This window comes from Lepidochelys olivacea, assembly GCF_965140295.1.
Source record: "Lepidochelys olivacea isolate rLepOli2 genome assembly, chromosome: 3".
In the NCBI taxonomy this organism is placed as follows: Eukaryota; Metazoa; Chordata; order Testudines; family Cheloniidae; genus Lepidochelys; species Lepidochelys olivacea.
In genome coordinates, this window is record NC_140413.1 from 82,374,141 (window position 1) to 82,393,700 (window position 19,560).

The 19,560-nt window shown below is 41.2% G+C and overlaps 1 protein-coding gene across 2 annotated transcripts; it reads left to right on the top strand.

Moving 5' to 3' along the window:
- Window positions 1-28: 28 nt before the first annotated feature.
- QRSL1 (glutaminyl-tRNA amidotransferase subunit QRSL1) lies at window positions 29-19,282 on the top strand. 2 transcript variants are annotated; one of them, XM_084622634.1, is made up of 11 exons: window positions 29-183; window positions 2,475-2,634; window positions 3,450-3,548; window positions 5,186-5,282; window positions 6,423-6,599; window positions 8,108-8,283; window positions 8,395-8,507; window positions 11,873-12,065; window positions 13,804-13,921; window positions 17,305-17,510; window positions 18,802-19,282. In XM_084622634.1, exons 1-11 carry the CDS (start codon window positions 160-162, stop codon window positions 19,011-19,013), a joined length of 1,575 nt encoding a protein of 524 aa, XP_084478760.1. In that variant the 5' UTR covers window positions 29-159; the 3' UTR covers window positions 19,014-19,282. The 2 variants fall into 2 exon arrangements, with proteins under 2 accessions (XP_084478760.1, XP_084478761.1); XM_084622635.1 differs by lacking the exons at window positions 29-183; window positions 2,475-2,634; window positions 3,450-3,548; window positions 5,186-5,282 and adding an exon at window positions 5,840-5,997.
- The last annotated feature ends 278 nt before the right edge of the window (window positions 19,283-19,560 follow it).

Here is a 19,560-nt window from a genome sequence, read left to right on the forward strand (position 1 = left end):
ATAGCGAGCCGGCATCATGCCCGCCGGCGAAGACTCGAGCCAATGGAGCTGCTGCATGTTGAGGGGTGCATACCAAGATGGCAGCGCCCAGGCCCGGCCGGCCGAGCAGGGGCCTGACGCCCTAGCCGTGGCCGTGCGGGGAGTGGCGGCGCGGAGAGGATGTTGCGCGTCTCCCTCAGAGAAGTGAGTGGGCTTCGGGCGCGTGGCGCCGACACTCCCCCCCCCCACCCCGTGCGGCTCGGGGGCTCCCACCTATGGGGACGGGGCGGAAGCGGAACCCCGAGCTTTGCCTACAGCAACTGCCCGGAGCCCGGCCCGCGCCTATCGCCGTGGTATCGGGGTACCCGATGTGCACGGTGTAACTTTCCCCGCAGCGCCCGCCCCGGCTGTGTCCGCGCGAGGCGCCCGCCCTTCTCCCCCACCCTCTCGCTGGCGGCGGCGGCGCCGCAAAGGCCAAGAGGGCGGCGGAGCGTGTTAACCCCGCAAGGGCAAGAAGTGGCGCAGCCGGCAGCGAGGAGGAGACGCGCTGTGGCCCTGGCGCAGCCCCGTGCACACCCAGTCCCGCATCGGGCGCTGCGGCCCAGCTGGGGCTAGGGAGGGAGGCGTTGGCAGGACACAGAGCAAGCAGCGCTCTTAATAGAAGCCGTCTCCTCTCCAAGGGGTGTCTAGGCTGCGGCGCATTGCCCATGAGCTAGTGACCAGACAGCAAGTGTGAAAAATCGGGACAGGTGGAGGATGGGTTATAGGGTCCCATATAAGACAGAGCTCCTAATATCCGGATGTCTGGCCAGCTTAGCTGAATACAGCCTGGTTAAAATCTTGTTTTCATTCTGTTTGGATGATTGTGTGTGTTTTAACTTATGGAGAGGGAGATAGTGGTGCTATTTGGAACAAGGCTTTGGCTGGTGAGTTTCCTCACCAGCCAAAAGCAAGTTAACAAAGGCTCTATGCAGAGTAGGGATTTGTAGCTGTGTTTAAAACCATCTTTAATCATAATTATGCTGCAAAACTTGTATTTGCATCCACAATAACCAGTTACAAATGATGGGCCTGATCCTATAAACACTCGTGCACATGATGGATGTGATCGAGACTCCTCACATGCATAAAAGTTTGAAGGACTGGGTTTCATATTACCAGTGTATTTAGAAATTGCTCAGGACATGACCAGAATAGCAGTGGCATTGCTGGTTGAGGCTGAAATGTTTTGAAAGAGTTGTGAAAGTTAGCAGAGTGCATTCTTAACTAATGCTTTTATTCCATCATAAAAGTACTACATGTATCAAATTTATCCCCAAAATTAAGGGTTGTCAAGGTTCCTCCCCCACTCTGAACTCTAGGGTACAGATGTGGGGACCTGCATGAAAAACCTCCTAAGCTTATCTTTACCAGCTTAGGTCAAAACTTCCCCAAGGTACAAAATATTCCACCCGTTGTCCTTGGACTGGCCGCTACCACCACCAAACTAATACTGGTTACTGGGGAAGAGCTGTTTGGATGCGTCCTTCCCCCCAAAATACTTCCCAAAACCTTGCACCCCACTTCCTGGACAAGGTTTGGTAAAAAGCCTCACCAATTTGCCTAGGTGACTACAGACCCTTGGATCTTAAGAACAATGAATAATCCTCCCAACACTTGCACCCCCCCTTTCCTGGGAAATTTTGGATAAAAAGCCTCACCAATTTGCATAGGTGACCACAGACCCAAACCCTTGGATCTGAGAACAATGAAAAAGCATTCAGTTTCTTACAAGAAGACTTTTAATAAAAATAGAAGTAAATAGAAATGAAGAAATCCCCCCTGTAAAATCAGGATGGTAGATATCTTACAGGGTAATTAGATTCAAAAACATAGAGAACCCCTCTAGGCAAAACCTTAAGTTACAAAAAAGATACACAGACAGAAATAGTTATTCTATTCAGCACAATTCTTTTCTCAGCCATTTAAAGAAATCATCATCTAACACATACCTAGCTAGATTACTTACTAAAAGTTCTAAGACTCCATTCCTGGTCTATCCCCGACTAAGAAGACTACAGACAGACAGGTTTCAGAGTAACAGCCGTGTTAGTCTGTATTCGCAAAAAGAAAAGGAGTACTTATGGCACCTTAGAGACTAACCAATTTATTTGAGCATGAGCTTTCGTGAGCTACAGCTCACTTCATCGGATCAGACAGACAGAGATCCTTTGTTTCTCTCCCTCCTCCCAGCTTTTGAAAGTATCTTGTCTCCTCATTGGTCATTTTGGTCAGGTGCCAGTGAGGTTACCTTTAGCTTCTTAACCCTTTACAGGTGAGAGGAGCTTTCCCCTGGCCAGGAGGGATTTCAAAGCGGTTTGCCCTTCCCTTTATATTTATGACAAGGGTGGAGGGAGGGAATTAGTTTTAGAAACTTGACTGAAATAATTCTTGCAAGTCATACCAATATTTCTAACTAGGGTCTTGCAATTTAAAAATGGAAACTGTCCTTTCAGATCTCTGCAGCACTGAAAGAAGGCCAAGTGACTCCAACAGAGCTTTGTCAAAGATGTCTCTCCTTTATCAAAGCCACAAAATTTCTTAATGCTTACATTACTATAGCAGAAGAGACAGCATTAAAACAGGCTGAAGAATCAGAGGAGCGATATAGGAGAGGTAAGTTACCCTAGATTTGTATTTAATTGCTGTTCTTCCATAAATTTTTTTGACTGTAGTGGATGGAACCTTTTGTTAGACTCAGTAACTTTAAAAAAAGAAAGTGAGGTCTACTGTTCATTTGATTTGCTTGTAGTGAACAACGATGGGGCCTATTGAGACTAAGGGCTCTGTGGACATATACTGATTGCACTTGAGGTCATCACCATTTACAAAAGATGAACAGGGGCAGGAGGAGAAGAATTTCAACCTGGTAGATCTGCTCTTCTGTCTAACTAACAGTTCCTACCATCCCATTGCTTCAGCAAAATGTCATTTAAGATACTTCAGCTTCAAGGCATTTATCCCCTTTGAGATTCTTCTCTGGATAACTAATAGTCAGCTGTGAAAGACTCTTTGTCCAACTACTAATTCCGAGCACAATTGCTGTGCATCAGAAGGCAGAATCTAGGACTCCTGGCTTGGAAATGGAGTAGATTTAAGTAGCTGTCTAAGGATGAAATAAGAATTGTATGGCCGCAGCTGAGGTGGTAAGCATCTTTTGGAATAATTTACCTAGTTTGGAAGCCACTTTCTGAGTTGCAGAGAATATGCAGTATGGAACTAAATCTGGCCTGAGCAAAGTCCTTAATGTTAGAGTTGAAAACAAAAGACCTTGAGTGAAAATATAACTTAAAAGCATTTGAGTACAACTCCTACTTCCACTTAAAAGTGAAGCTGAAGAGTAAAATAAAATGTCATTGCTGAGCAACATAGACAGTGTGTTTTACTACTTAGATTTTACTCTGTTGTCCTTGTACCAATTCGTAACGCAGGTCAGATACTGGGGGATTTAGATGGAATTCCTGTTGCAGTAAAAGACAACTTCAACACAGCTGGTATTGAAACAACATGTGCATCAAACATGCTGAAAGGTAAAGTAATGCGTTGTAGGCAAAGCAAACACCATTTTGAAGCTCTAGTCCTTTTCTCTAAAGCAGCGCAACCTACTTAAAACCTAGTCATTTTCAAAAAAATGAATTCAAGTACTTTCAGGCACTAAACTTCCCTTATCTCCATCTGCCAAACTTTTGTGGCTTTTGCAGTCATATATTTAAAAACTATTAATATTGTAACAATGTAAATAAATGAAACAATGCAATATTAACTATAATCAATACATTAAAATGTAACTATTCTATCAACAGGTTACATTTTACTCTGTTACTGGAGAGTAGTCAGTGTTTTTTTTTTCCAAAAAAAAAAAAGGAGTACTTGTGGCACCTTAGAGACTAACCAATTTATTTGAGCATAAGCTTTCATGAGCTACAGCTCACTTCATTGGATGCATACTGTTTTTTTTGTTTCTGTTTGTTAAATTGTCTTTCTACATACAAAAATGCAAACACAATTTTTGTTGTGTTCTTAGAGACTTGGTCCTAGTTCTTGAGCTCAACAGTTGTCTTTCATATTGATGTGAGTCATCAGTTCATAATTCTTTTATAATTTTTTGTTTTATAAAAAGCTGCTCTTTTTTTTTTGCATACCCATAGCTCATTGTTTCACTTAGCAGTTCCATTAAGATGTTCATAGCATTGTAATATGTTTTATTAATAAAAGCACTATTATTTTCCTATTTGGAAAAAAATTCTCTCTCATGTAGCTGTGTAATAGACCACCACAAACAGGGAACATTAACTAATGAGGGTAAAGAGCGAAACTGATGATACAAAAAAGTGCTGACAAATACACAAGGTAAACAAACTGAAAAAATTGGGGGGGAAAATCCTACTAATTTATTTCGATTTGTGTTATTGTGTTGTAACAATGAAAGGGGAAAAATTGACTATATCCATTGAACAGCAAGGGTCAAGTTATCTAAAATTACCATTTCCTCTGCATGCCACCAAAGCAGTTGTGATTGATAGGGATAGTGTGGGTGAGAGTCTTGAGGGTGAAACTCTGATATAGGCTCTAACACAATGGTGGGCAACCTGTGGGCCTCATGCGGCCCGTCAGGGCAAGCTGCTGGCAGGCTGCCAGACCATTTGTTTACATTTGCGTGGCCGTGGTTCGCCATTCCCGGCCACTGGGAGCTGCAGGCGGCTGTGCAAATGTAAACAAATGGTCTGGTGGCCTGCCAGCGGATTACCCTGACAGGCCGCAGGTTGCCCACCACTGCTCTAACATACTTCTCAGAAAAAGATAGCTGCATCAGTATTGGTCAGAGAAACTGTTAGAACTCTGGCTGCAATCACCCTGTTTATGTGCTCTTGTAACTGGCCTGGTTCTCCTCTCCATGTGAACAAGGTCTGAATTAACTGTACGATTCGCTCAGTCTCAGGAGAAGACGACTCTAGGAAATAATAAAAGTGCTAGTTAATACTTATTCCTTGTTTGTTATCAATGAATTTTGATTATCACTGCTACTGTCACAAAGAAACTTGGTAGCACTGCACAATGACAGTTGCCATGCAGAGATGATTACTTTGAAACATTTGGAGGAGTAGTTATTGAAAGTCCTCCAGGTGGTATCAGACAATTTTTTAACCAATCTGATTTTTTTTTTAAGGTTATATTCCACCTTACAATGCTACGGTAGTTCAGAAGTTATTGGATCAGGGGGCTGTGCTTCTAGGAAAAACAAACCTAGATGAATTTGCAATGGGGTAAGTTATGTTAAATATTTAATATCATTGCATAGTAATATAACTACAGTGTCTACTATGATTCATCGCTAATCCTAAACTGCTGCGTTTATGCATGTTTGTTATATGGTGGTAAATATTTACTCCCCAGGGATGACTAATGGAATATGATGACTGTCTGTGAACTTCTCACTGAATATTTATCCTATTAGGAAAAAGAAAAGGAGTACTTGTGGCACCTTAGAGACTAACCAATTTATTTGAGCATAAGCTTTCGTGAGCTACAGCTCACTTCATTGGATGCGTACTGTGGAAAATACAGTATGCATCCGATGAAGTGAGCTGTAGCTCACGAAAACTTATGCTGCATCCGATGAAGTGAGCTGTACTCATTTTCTTTTTGCGAATACAGACTAACACGGCTGTTACTCTGAAACCTATCCTATTAGGGTGTGTGTTCATTGTGGTATGATTTAAAGAAAAGAGGGCCAGACACTGTAGCAGCTGTGCATGGTAGGATGGGTTTGAGGGGATTAATTGAGTAGTATTTTCTTTCAAGGTGGCTTCTTTTTTTCTTAGTAACTGAATTAAGCATGAGAATTATCACATTGCCTCTGCACACAGTGTGCCTTGTCTTGGAAACCTTCTTTTGTTCCAAAAAGAGCTATGCTTTCTACAGAACAGTCTACACTGCCATCATGGTGTGGCACTTTCTTCTGACATACTACTTCAAGAGGTAATCTTGTGTGGTTTTCTCATACCCAATTTTGGTAGTTTACTGTATCTCAGGCTTGAAGACCTTCGTTTCAAAGCAGACTTATAACTTGGTTTGCCTGATGCTTACATGGTGTGAGTCCCCTGACTTCAGTGGAGTTATACTTTAATTTACACTAGGGAGAATTTAGCCCTCAGTCTGCTCTGCAGAAGGAAGGAGTGAAGTTATAACTATAGGTTTTTATGATTTCCTGCAACTCTTTTAAAACAGTATTGGGGTCAGCTTCACAAGTAAATCTATATCAGCCTTTCCATGTCACAATCCGATTTGCCTGAAGGGCCAGGAGTAAAAGGTGGAATTGGAAGAAAAACATTGTATTAATAATGTGAAGTCTATAACAGGATAAATACAGACAACTATATTTCAATCTGAATTTCTCACACCAGATCTGGAAGCACAGATGGAATATTTGGACCAGTTAGAAACCCCTGGAGTTATTCAAGGCAGTACAGAGACAAATGTGTGCAGAACTCCCATCCTGAGAAGGAAGACTCCAATTGGTTGATAACAGGAGGAAGCTCAGGAGGTAGCGCTGCTGCAGTGTCTTCTTTCACATGCTTTGCGTAAGAGCCTTTTTAGAACTGTTAATTAAATGCTTCATAATGACTTGTGCACTTTTCCTCAAAATTTAATTTGATTTTTTGAATCTTTCAGTAACCTAGTTTATAGTGTAGTGCCTGGGGAAGGGAAGGTAATGTTTTTGTTTGAAACTGTAGGATTATTTGCATTGGTGTTGAAGAATTAGTTGTACCATGAAGAACACAGAGATACTGAAATGCGTAACACAAATTAAAAGTGATTACATATAGGTACGTTTAAATCATTTCATTCCGAGCCCAGACATTCACCCCTCAGAGGCTCAATCAAAATTGCAACCAGCTTTACTAAAAATGTTGAGTGTAGCACAGGGATAGGCAAACTTTTTGGCCCGAGGGCCACATCTGGGTGGGGAAATTGTGTGTTGGAGGGGATGTGGTGTACAGGAAGGGGCTCAGGGCAAGGGGTTGGGGTGCAGGAAGGGGCTCAGGGCAAGGGGTTGGGGTGCGGGATGCAGGAAGGGTTCAAAGTGTGGGCTCCAGCCTGGCGCCGCTTACCTCGAGCAGCTCCAGGGTGGCAGCAGCACACAGCGGGGCTAAGGCAGGCTCCCTGCCTGCCCTGGCTTCACACCGCTCCCAGAAGTCACCAGCACGTCCGGCAGTGGCTCCTGGTGGTGGAGTGGGGCAGGCAGCTCCGCCACATCCTGTCCTCACCTGTGGGTACCACCCCCGAAGCTTCCATTGGCCGCGGTTCCCCATTCCCAGCCAATGGGAGCTGCAGGGGCTGGTGCCTGCAGGCAAGGGCAGCGCACGGAACCCTCTGCCCGCCCTCTTTCCCCCCAGGGGCTGCTGGGACGTGGTGCCGGCCGCTTCTGGGAGCAGGGCCAGGGCAGGCAGGGAGCCTGCCTTAGCCCCGCTGCGCCACATGGCTGGCAATCCCACGGGCCGGATTGAAAACCTTGATGGGCCGGATCCAGCCCATGGCCCATAGTCTGCCTTCCCCTGGTATAGCAGGTGCAGTTTTGGTATAGAAGGGAAATCACAATGCACAGCCTCAATCTTAGAAAACACGAAAAAAGTAATATTCCTTGATGAACCAGCCTTGTTGTTAGATGTGAAGGGCGTATTTTATCAGCATGTCTTTGTAAACTGAAAACTGCTGCTGCTTCATACTAAATAGTAAAGAAAGGGCTAGAATAAATGGGAGCACTTTAAATTATTCTCGTATTTGTATATAAAAAAAATTCCATTTAAAAGCGTCAAAGAATCCTGTGGCACATTATAAGCTAACAGACGTATTGAAGCATAAGCTTTCGTGCATCTGACGAAGTGGGTATTCACCCACGAAAGCTTATGCTTCAATACGTCTGTTAGTGCTGTGGCAACTTATAGACTCTTTGCCGTTTTTACTGATCCAGACTAACACGGCTACCCCTCTGATAAATTTAAAACTGTACCTCTTTAAGAACAGATAAAATTTGGATGTGTTTTTGAAGTATTCAATTCTATTAATGATGGTTCTATTTAAACTGTAGGGCTTTAGGATCAGATACAGGAGGGTCCACCAGAAACCCAGCGGCTCACTGTGGAGTAGTAGGTTTAAAGCCAACCTATGGACTGATTTCTCGTCATGGTCTCATTCCACTAGTGAACTCCATGGATGTACCAGGAATTTTAACCAGATGTGTGGACGATGCAGCAATTGTATTGGGTATTTACTAGTGCATATGTCTTTGTATACAGTTTGTCTCAAAACCTTTTGAATTCAAGAATCCACTGTATTACTTTTTCTGTATGTCATGAGCTCTTTTTCATCTTTCAGGTGTGCTTGCAGGGCATGATCCTAAAGACTCTACTACTGTGCAGGACCCCTTTAAGTCATTTGAACTAACCTGTTTTACAGATGCCAGCAAGCTCTGTATAGGAATACCAAAGGTAGCATTTTCAACTTTATCACTGGAAAAAAAATTCATACCAGAGTAAAAACCTATATATCCTGCTCCCTGAGTCTGCAATGATTTGGATCTGCGGAGACAGCATGGGAGTGAAAGTGTGTGTATCTCATTGCTCGGTGTCAACCTCTTCAGGCCTTTATAGGGCATTGACTCTCTCTGTAGAGTTCTGTCCAGTCTTTGGAGGGAATGTTGTCTAGAAGTTTTATAAGAGGAGACTGGGAGCCTGAGTTCCTGGGCTTTATTACTGGCTCTTTCACCAGCTGCCTGTTTGACCTCAAACAAATCACTCTTTTTCTTAGTGCCTGAGGCTATGTCTACACTACAAGCTAGGGGTGTGCATCCTCAGCTTGTGTACACATATCATAGCTCGCCCGAGTATAAAGATCAGTGTAGTCGTGGTAGCACATGCAGTGGAGGCATTGCAGAGTCGTGCCACTTGAAACCCAGGGGGCACGTACTCGGCATAGCTCAGCTATGGCTTTTCTGCTGCTGCCGGTGCTACTGTGGCTACACTGCTGTTTATACTCGTGCTAAGCTCTCATCGAGCTACCGGGAGTACATGTATGCGAGTAGGAGAATCACATCCCTAGCTCATAGTGTAGACATAGCCTGAGTGTAAAATGGGCATAATACTCACCTCACAGGGATGTTAAGACTTAATAAATGTTTGTGGAGTGCTTTTGAGATCCTGGGTTGAAAGGCACTGTATTAATACAAAATACTGTTTTAAAAGATTTATTGTGCTGGGCAAAGAAGGGAATAGCAGGGAAAGAGTTCTAATTAGGGATCAGGTGTTTGAGGGAAAAAATTTAGGTTTTTATCTTTCTATTAATAGGCCAAAAAAAACCTTTTATGAATGTGTTTCCTTCTGTGAGATAAGGGGATAACAGTTGGATTTAAACATCCCTTCACTAATTGCAATCCAAGCGTTGTGCTAATACAGGTGAACCAGAACATTTAATCAAACAAAAATATCACTGAACAGTCTATTTTCATTGTCCAATTTGATTGAAATGCAAAAAGAGCATGTACAGTAATTTGTAAATTATATGGTAAATATTTCAATTTTAGTAATCCAAAATGGTGGTGGTAACAAATAAGGACTTTTTTAATAAGTGATCTCCTGACGGTAGTGCCCCTTTTACAGTAGTGTGGATTTTTTTTATATAAGCAACTCTGTTAGTACTATGGTCAAGTCTGCAGGATTGGTCCCATATTTTGACACTGAACTGACACTGTCTATAAAAGTGGATATTCAACTAAACTTAGGCTAATCAGGCTGGCTGTCCTTGTCTCCTTGGTATGGGCTTGTCTTCATGGGAAAGTTAATGGAGAATAAACTAGGATATAAATGTAAAGTGCAATAGCTATTCCACAGTAGCTCACTGCATAGACAGTCTTATTCCTCACTAATAGTGCCTTTTGCTGTTTAGGTTAATATGGTTAGGAAGCGTATGCTATTCAATAAACAGCAAAAAGGCACTTTTAATGCGGAATAAGAGTGTCTACGCAGTGAACTACTGTGGAATAGCTATTCTGGGCTATTTCCATGTAGACAAACCCTAAGAGTATACACAAAGTGAGGCTTGTCACCAACTCTCATATTATGAGACTTTTTTTTTTTTTTAGTGCTGTGTTTTGACCTAGGTATGACACTTGCCACTGGTGTGCTTTGGCCATTGTTTCTGCTCAGTTAACATTCATAATGGGTCTGGTATCGTGGCTTAAAATTTAAGATGTTGTTATACCAATAAAATAAAAACCAGCAGGATCTTATTAAAGGGAAAAAGGCAAAATACCACATTTACTGTGAATACAGAAAGAATCATAGTAAGCAGTTAGTTATAGTTATAACATTCCATTCAATCTCATATTTATACACACACACACACACGTTCTGCAAGGTTGTTATCATAGTTACCTGCATCTGAGGAAGTGAGCTGTAGCTCACGAAAGCTTATGCTCTAATAAATTGGTTAGTCTCTAAGGTGCCACAAGTACTCCTTTTCTTTTTGCGAATACAGACTAACACGGCTGTTACTCTGAAACCAGCCTTAGAGTTGCTCATGCCAAGCCACTGGCCAGGTGGCCTGGACATGAGGAGGGAGCAGGGCCTTGTCAGATGCTTATCTGATGCTCCTGGAAGTTGGTTTGCAGAATCAGACCCCAAAATTCTCACTTTTTAGAGTCTATTTTTATAGGAATTTCTTCCTATGCCAGTCTATGGGAATTGCTTCATCATGCTGTTGCTGAATCAATCAGCAGATAGCACATTCCTGACGGCTCCAAGATGTTATCTTGTTCTTTGGTTCTCCCATTCTTGAGGCTGTTGGGTGGATTCCAGTCTGCCCTCCGGGGGTCCTCTGGTTATTTACACTTGACGCCTTCTTCAGCCGATGGACACTGGATTCTTAGGCTGGCACCTCCCTGATCATTCAGTTATTATCCACACCAAGCATCCATCCACATACATCCTCTATCTCTATTTTAATCACAATTGTTAATACAACAAAAGGGTGGGGAGTCTCTGGGTGCTGTTTCTGTTGTTAGAGTATTGCTTTGAGTCTCTCTCTGTGTGAATTGCTTTGAGAACAGACTCTGTCTTAGAATGTACTAACACAATTAGCAGCTTGCAAGTTTCACACATAGAGGGAGAGAAACAATACCAAAAACCAAGAGACCTCTTAATTAGTAATACCCTGGAATTTAAACTCTGGGGAATCAAACTCATTTGTGATTTTAATACAGAACTTCTTTAATATGATCCAACAATGTGCTGTCCATGAACTGCACAGTCCTAGTTAATAGACTGACAGGTGGGCAGCTTTCTATCCAGAAATTATAGAATTGAAGCAAGAAGTGCATAGTGAAATGTTATGACCTGCATTATGCATGTGTTCAGACTAGATAATCGTGATAACCTCCTTCCTTAGAGGTTTTTAAGGTCAGGCTTGACAAAGCCCTGGCTGGGATGATTTAACTGGGAATTGGTCCTGCTTTGAGCAGGGGGTTGGACTAGATGACCTTCTGGGGTCCCTTCCAACCCTGATATTCTATGATTCTATGATGGTCCCTTCTGGCATTAAAAATCTATGAAACTTATGAACTTAATATGATTTAATATCCTAACAGTCAGCAAAAACATAAGTCTAATAAATACTTAAACTAGTGCTCATCGCTGCATTTTTTTTTTTAAACAGTATTTGCATCTAATAGCATATTACATAGTTTGGCTTGCTTACTGTCAACCGATAATTAAGAACCATTGAAAGTAAACTCGTGTAAAATTATTTGTGAAGATGCTTATGCATAGAATTCATTTCCTAACTTTTGTTCTCCACTAAGGAATACCATGCACCAGGATTATCTAGTGAAACTCTGGCACTTTGGTCTAAAGCTGCTGACCTCTTTGAGAATGCAGGTGCCAAGGTGATTGAAGTGAGTCTACCCCACACACGTTATTCAGTTGTATGCTATCATGTGCTGTGCACATCAGAAGTAGCATCAAATATGGCCAGGTTTGATGGACTAGAATATGGTAAGTTTAAGTTTTCAAAGGAAAAAGGGCTATATTACATATAATATAAAGTAACATTCACTGTGTTGATCATTAAGTGGCATAAAGATGCCTGTCATAGGTGTGTGCACTGTGGTGATTTAACATACATGGTTACCTGCATTTCATGGTTGAATGTTAGGAGATATCCCAAGCGATCATGAAACTTGCACTGGCTTTCTGCTTGTGGCGAAAAGATGAAAATAATTTGTTTTCAGAAACTGTGAATTATTAAAAGCATAAAGTGCTCAATATATACATTAATGTTTTGCCATCTTATTGGGTGAGATACTGTGCATTAAAATATTTAGAATTTAGAAACACTTGAGTAAAAAATCCCATCACTGGATACATCCAAAGACAGGCCTGGCCAAAAAAAAAAAAAAAAGGGCAGCCTAATTAATGTAAACAAGGGAATAGTCCTGAATTATCTGGGAAATGAACCAGATAGACTTAAAAGATCTTTTTCATGATTGTATTTTGTGTCTTGACCAAGATGGGTTGTTGTCTTAATGGTTTGCCATTTTAGCTTGTCTAATGAGTGTATCACTTGATTATGGTATGTGTGGTGCTGGTGAGTGAAAAATAAAAATGCAGCTAATTTCTGAAGTCAGTCACTCTCCATGCATTAAAATAAGCCAGGACTATCAAAAGATTAATATTATATCTAAGTTTTTACCAGATAGTAATTTGAATTAGGTGTAATAACTTCCTTAAACATCCCCATTGCACCTGGCTATTGAAGGACACATGGTGCTTTTCTCCCCCTTTTAACTATGCTTTTCCTGTGATTTTTTTTACCCCCTCTTCTTTCTTTTTGTCACAAAGCCACCATTATAATGTTGTTTATAGTATGTGACCTTTTTGGATTCTGTTTTCTATTTAACTAATGCTCACATTCTGGGGTTTTGAGATATTGTAGCTATCCCCAAAAACCCAATACATAAAAAGACTTTGATTTAGACTCAATCCTCTCTGTGTACCTGTCCCTACCTCACAGAATTAAGTGATTGGCCAAACTCTTAAGCAAGTGCAGCTTAATTGAAATCAGCAGAATTTCACTGCTTACGCCAGTGCTGATTGTCTGAAGTTTGGGTGTTCTTTAAGTTATGGGAAGATTAGGGCCTGATCCGAAGTTTATTGAATTCATTCCACTGAATCTCATTGAATACAGAGAGCTTAGGATCCGACCCCTTGTAAATAAGTTGTTGCTTTTCATTTCGCCAAGCAAGTTTTTAGTCTGAGAGAAATGTTCTCAGCTGTGTTCTTTGAGGAGTGTACTGTGCAGCACAAAGGATGTATGCATTGTTCAGATCAGTTTTTAGTCTCTACTCAAAATAAACTGAAGGGTGAGCTATCAGTGTTACTGAAATACTTCTACACATTCATGTCGTGAGGGATAAGAGTTCTCTCTACCTTCCATGTCAGACCGAAGCTCAGAGGCAGGAGTGTTCATATTGTAGCACGCTCCATTGTAGTTCTCAGTACAGATAAATGGAAATATTTCACTTCTAGAGACCCCAAATGTATAGCTGCAGTATGAGTCCAGAATTCATTTAATATTTAGCTTAAGTTTTTCGTTTTTGTGTGCAAAAATAGCATGTTAACATCTAGTGCACTTGACATAGTATGTCATTGTGAAGGTCAATAATTTATATTGTTTAATAGTTTTCATGGGCCTTCAGGATTTGTTTCCAGATCACTGGTGGTTTATTTTTAGGACACCGTTCCAGTATGGACAAGTCCACAGAAGTCATGTATGCTGCAACTCGACGGGAAGGGTTTAATGATGTTGTAAGAGGAAGAATTCTGTCCGGAAACTACTTTTTGTTAAAACAGTAAGTTCATCGTATTTTAAAGCTCAAATGTACCATATTAATGACTTATTTGTTAAGCAGCTATGATGAAATTACTTATGTTGAACAAATTCTTTGTTGCTAAGGAAATATCTATTTATATTGGTTTAAGTGTATAATATGTAGCAAACCATTATTAATGGCTAAAAAGAATGCTTTCCTTTACTCTTAACTGGAAGCCTTTTGAATTTAGGAAGGTAGAACAACACGTTGTGTGATTTGCATCTTGAGTAGCCTATTGGCACATTTGGATAAAGCTATGCAAAAACGTAGTCTGTGATGTTTGTCAGTGAAATCAGAATAGAGCCCTAACTATTCTATATTTAAATGTTCTGTGGCCATCAGCATCAAGCCGATTTAATCTTGCTAAAGTTCTCCAGGTATAGAAACATTTATTATGTTCTACTGATGCCTCTCATGGAAAGCCAGATGATGTGGCACTTAGTTTATATATCTCTCTCACCTTCCCCACCTCTTTGCTTGAGTCTACAGAGAAAATAAAATTGTACTGGTGTGATCAAGTAAACACATTTATTTTTGTGAGGAACCTTATGTTTATGCAGTTCAGCTGGATGAACTGGTATGTGAACTCAGAATGAACATACTTTTAATTTCCACTCAATCTCAATCTGTCTTCATTTATGACTATAATTGGAGAATGCCACTTTCTCTGCCTCCACCCTGTTAAGATTCCAAACAATGAGGATTTCCACATTGCCTCAAAACAACTGATACAGGGTGTCATAATTATTTTAAGAAAACTGAGTGTTGCAGACTAACAATCTCCTGCCATATCCTGACTGAACCGTATCAATTAAAATAAACTTTATTGAATTAAATTTAACATCTTTTGGAATTCATTGTATTAAAAGTGTTTTATGTACTATTGTGAGATAGTGTGGAACTGCTTAAGCAGGAACACAAGATTAATACAATCTCTGGAAGGTATTAGTAACTTCACACATATAGTTCCAAAAAGACTTGAAGTGGATTTTTGAGGAAATACCCTGGGGGTCAGGGGAATGCAAATTCTTCCCTCTGAGCTTTTTGAAGGTAGCCCCCAGGAATGGGACCCATTGTATGCTAATTACCTGTATCTGGAAACTTCAAATCAAAGACCCGTGAACTGAACCTGTTATAAGTATGTTTGTTCTGAGCTGAAGAAGTCATGAACTGGGAATCCTCAAAGCTGTCATGAACTGGGAATCACAAGGACTCCCCTAGGGTCCTCTGAAGGACTTACCGTGTCAGAATCCATGTTGGGGTGGGAGTTCCTGGTAAGCTTATTAACAAGAGTGTATGTTTTCTCTATAGTGCTTTTTACCTTAAGAATACAATAGGCTTGCACAGAAAGAACTGTTTGGTACCTTATATCTGTAGCAATCCCTCTGTTATCAGTCTCTGAAGAGAAAGCAAGCAAGTCTGCTTAGGCAGATTGTCTTTGCTGGGAAATATACAGTGAAGGCAAAAAACTGTGCAGCCTGGAAATAGGGAGAGAAACATGGGTCTCCACCCAGAAAGGCGACCATTGGGGAGCTGGAATCTGAGAATGGGTACCTTTGCTGAACCACTGAGGGGAGATGCAGGTGCAATTGCCCTAAACTGTGACACTGAGCACACACAAGAATATTCCTGCTACTTTAAGCTCTTAGAGCTAATAAAAGCTGGGTGTCTTCACGACAGGGATGTCAGCATATGAGCAGCCAGCCCCTCTGAACTGTCAATATTATTGCTAAGCATCCTCAATTTAGTGTTCTCTGATGACATCTGCCTGAGCCATCTATCATAAATGTAGGGTGAATGCTTGACAACCTGTGTGGGTCAGTTTTGGTGAAGGAAAACAGGAGTGATTTCTACAAGAGCTAAGCAGGGGGGAGTCTCAGCACTTTGCAACAATACACAGTAAATGAATCATCAAGAACAGAATTTAGGGTTAAAATAACATTATCATAATAGATTGCAGGAGAGCCATGTTTGTTCTCTGCTATATTCAAATTACAAAATATTTTCTTTAAGATGTAAAATCCATAAAATAACTAGATTGATGCTTGAAGTTATGCATGCTTGCATATATCGTCAGTGAAGTCTAAAATGTATCTACTCGGTCTCTTCTATAAATTCTTTAAAAGTAGTTAGGGTAAAAAAATGTAAACCAGGAAAACTGGTTAAAGACTCTTTAGTCTTACATGAGTCTTGAATATTTTTATTCTGCAGCTAACCTTTTCCTTAGTCTGGTAGGTGGGGTTTCATAAATAACCCCAGAAAGAGCCATTTTCCATAATACAATGGATTTGCTGTCGGAGATCCATGATATCTTGATCTTTACAATCACTTTGGAAGAATAAGTACCAGGTTCTCTTGAAAAGTTAAGACACATTCAACTTTGTTTTCAGTACAACTCTTCAGCAAATCAGATCTTCAGAGTGATCAGCTGACAGTTATGTACTGGATAATTTGGATTGTTTTATCAGCAGACACTGGCATTTAGTTATTTACCCTTGACTTACAATACATTTGCTAATTACCCATAAAATGTTTACAGTACCAGTTATTTTTGACTAATAAATTCTTTTGAAACTGAACCTCTAAACTTGACATTAAATCCTTAAACTCAGGGTAATGCTGCATGTGATGTAGGAATGAAATATAAAATTGTCAGTTTTTCTGCTTCAGATATGCGGAAAAACAGATTAATTCATAGCCTCCTTCAGTCTAAACTGCTGCTTACATAAAGTAAATGACTGTGGGAATTTTAGACAAAGACCTGGTGTGCTTCTCTATAATATCAATAAGAAGGACCAGTAGCAAAGCACACACCTGAAACATACAACTTTAAGCATGTGGGTAGTCCCTGTGAAGTCAAGTGGGACTGTTCATGTGCTTAAGTGCCTTGCTAGATAGTCCCTAAATGATTGATAAATCACAACTATAAGACAAGTCATTTTTTTCCAGACATCACTTCCATCATGCAATGAAGTTCAGTAGATAAGTAAACAATAAGGTTGCAGAAAAAGACTGGGTCATAAAATACTATCTGATTTGAGCCTACCGTCCACTTGGCTTGTATTTTCCTTCATTTATATTCCCTCTCCACTCTCTTCAGTGGTGTTTGCCCCAGGTCTCTTCCCAGATCTGTTTCATGGCTTATCTTTAAGAATATGCTTTAGTGCCATTAGTTCATCTGCAACCATGCTGCTTTGATGACTGATCTTGTTCTCTGTTGAAACCCTAAGTACTTGTGGTGCAGCCCTTCAACCCAAAGGGAACACTGGGCTTGGTTTTTTTTCCCCCAGTAGCCACTTAGCAATTTAAATTATTGATGGTCTTAAACTTAACTTCTAACACCAGTGACTCTTTGTTCCTAGGAATTATGAGAATTATTTTATCAAGGCCCAAAAAGTGAGACGACTCATTGCCAAAGACTTTGTGAATGTTTTCCATAGTGGTATTGATGTTTTGCTCACTCCCACCACTCTAAGTGATACAATACCATATGTGGAGTTTATCAAAGAAGACAACAGAACCCGCAGTGCACAGGATGATATTTTTACACAGGCTGCAAACATGGCAGGTAAGTAGAGAGAGAAGTGCATCTCCTTAGCATATTTCCCAGCCAGTCTTCAATTTAGTATCCATTCTCTCCAGCCAGCTGCCCTCTTTCTATAGGACCTCTGTATAGAAAGCAACTGTCTGAACCAAGGTGTCAGCTTGTTTCTCTGAGTAGCAAAGCTTATATTGACCATAAGATGGTAGCAGTGTGAAGTGAGTTCATTCATTAAATGTGCAAGAATTTAAGTATATAATTACTTCTGGAGGATTCTGCACCAAAACATTAAAAATTTGGCACACAATTTTAAAATTCTGCATATTTTATTTGTTAAAATAACACAATATAATCATGCCCAATTATTTTGGTAATTTATTTCAAAATACCTGTTGGCAAGTATATCTGTAACAACACAGACAGAGATTCAGGAAACTTTTTTTATAAATAGATTCCTTACTAGGCATATTAATACAGAACTTTGAGTAGTAATTCATTTAAACTACAGTACAGAAACCTATTTCCCACACCCCTCAAGCAGTGCAAAGGTTTGGGGGAATCAGAGGTAATGGAGGAGCTGAGGGAGAGGGATGTAATTTCTGGAAAGAAGTGGGAGTGAACCTAGAGGATTGTTGAGTGTGGTGGGAGAAGTATGGAACAGGTGGTATTTCGGGGGGGGGGGGGGGAGGAATTGTTTGGGAATTGAGTAGCCTCCCCCTACAGGGAGCCTGGCTGACCCCCCAGCCTCTCTTCAGTCCAACACATCTGCCCCTGTCCCCATGTGGCCCTGCACCCCCCCCTTCAACCCTGGTGCAATGCTGTCACCCTGGTAGTTCCTGTGCCACCATCCCAGTCTGTGATCCCCCAGCAGCCCCGCTGTGTCCACCCCCAACCCCCCCATATCCCATGCCTTCTCACCTGGGCCCCACAGGCATGTTGTGAGGACCGCAACCTCTGCCCCATTCCTGTCTGACTGGCTGTTCCAGCTGGTGAGCCGGCTGCCCACTCTCTGGCACCACAAGCACCTGGTGGGTGAAAGGTGCAACTGCAGTGCCTCTCTGGCAGAATGTATTTTCTGTGGGGGTGGAGAATCTGTGGGGAACATGAATTTTGCATGTGTGCAATGGTGCAGAATTCCCCCAGGAGTAATATAATCTTGGTTGTACTGCTAAAATGCAAAGAGACAAGCCTTAAAAGCTTACATGAATTTGTTTTGGTTATTTTTCCTAGGAGTCTCGTTTGTAATAATTCTAGCAATATGTGTAATAGCAAATCCTGCACATGTGATGTTTTAATAATTTTGCTTTTTCCCCCCCAGGGCTGCCAGCCATAACTGTTCCTACAGCACTTTCAGAGAAAGGTTTGCCAGTTGGGCTTCAGTTTATTGGACGTGCATTCCAGGAGCAGCAGCTTCTTACTGTAGCCAAATGGTTTGAAAAACAAGTAAAATTCCCCATGATACAATTACAGGGAATAATGGATCATGGTCACACTGACAGTCACCATCAGAAATCAGCCTTTTTTTCATAACAGAGGACTTGGTGGTTTTCGTAGCAGAAGTAAGGAGGATTTTAGAATATTTCTCAATCACTTTGTACTGTTTCAGATTGAAAAGAAATGTAATCCTTCCATTTATCTGTGCAAATGATAGGCTGTAGAGTCTAAAAACATCTGTATTCAAGCAGAATGCAAGAGCGAAGCAGGGAAGCTTTGTTACTGTGTGATTAAACTGAAGTGAGGCCCCTGGTATGTTCCCTACAACTGCATGTATAGTTTGAATATATATTTTTTTCATGGTAGGTATAAAGTGTATGTCTTGTAATTATAGAGCTGCTTTCCCTACCCTTCATACAAAGAAACCTGCGGAATTCATTCCTTGGTGGAACAAACATGGGCTTCTTCCTTAAGAATGTATAGTTTCCAGGAGCTCTGGTCTCCTGCTGCCTCCCAGGTTACATGGCTCCAATGAAACCAAGCCATGAAGGAGTCCTCAACCACAGGAGGCCTTAGTGAAGCTCTGCACTCAACTAGATTGGAAAGAGAGGGAAAGATGAGAGTGTAGGAACGTGTGAATGGA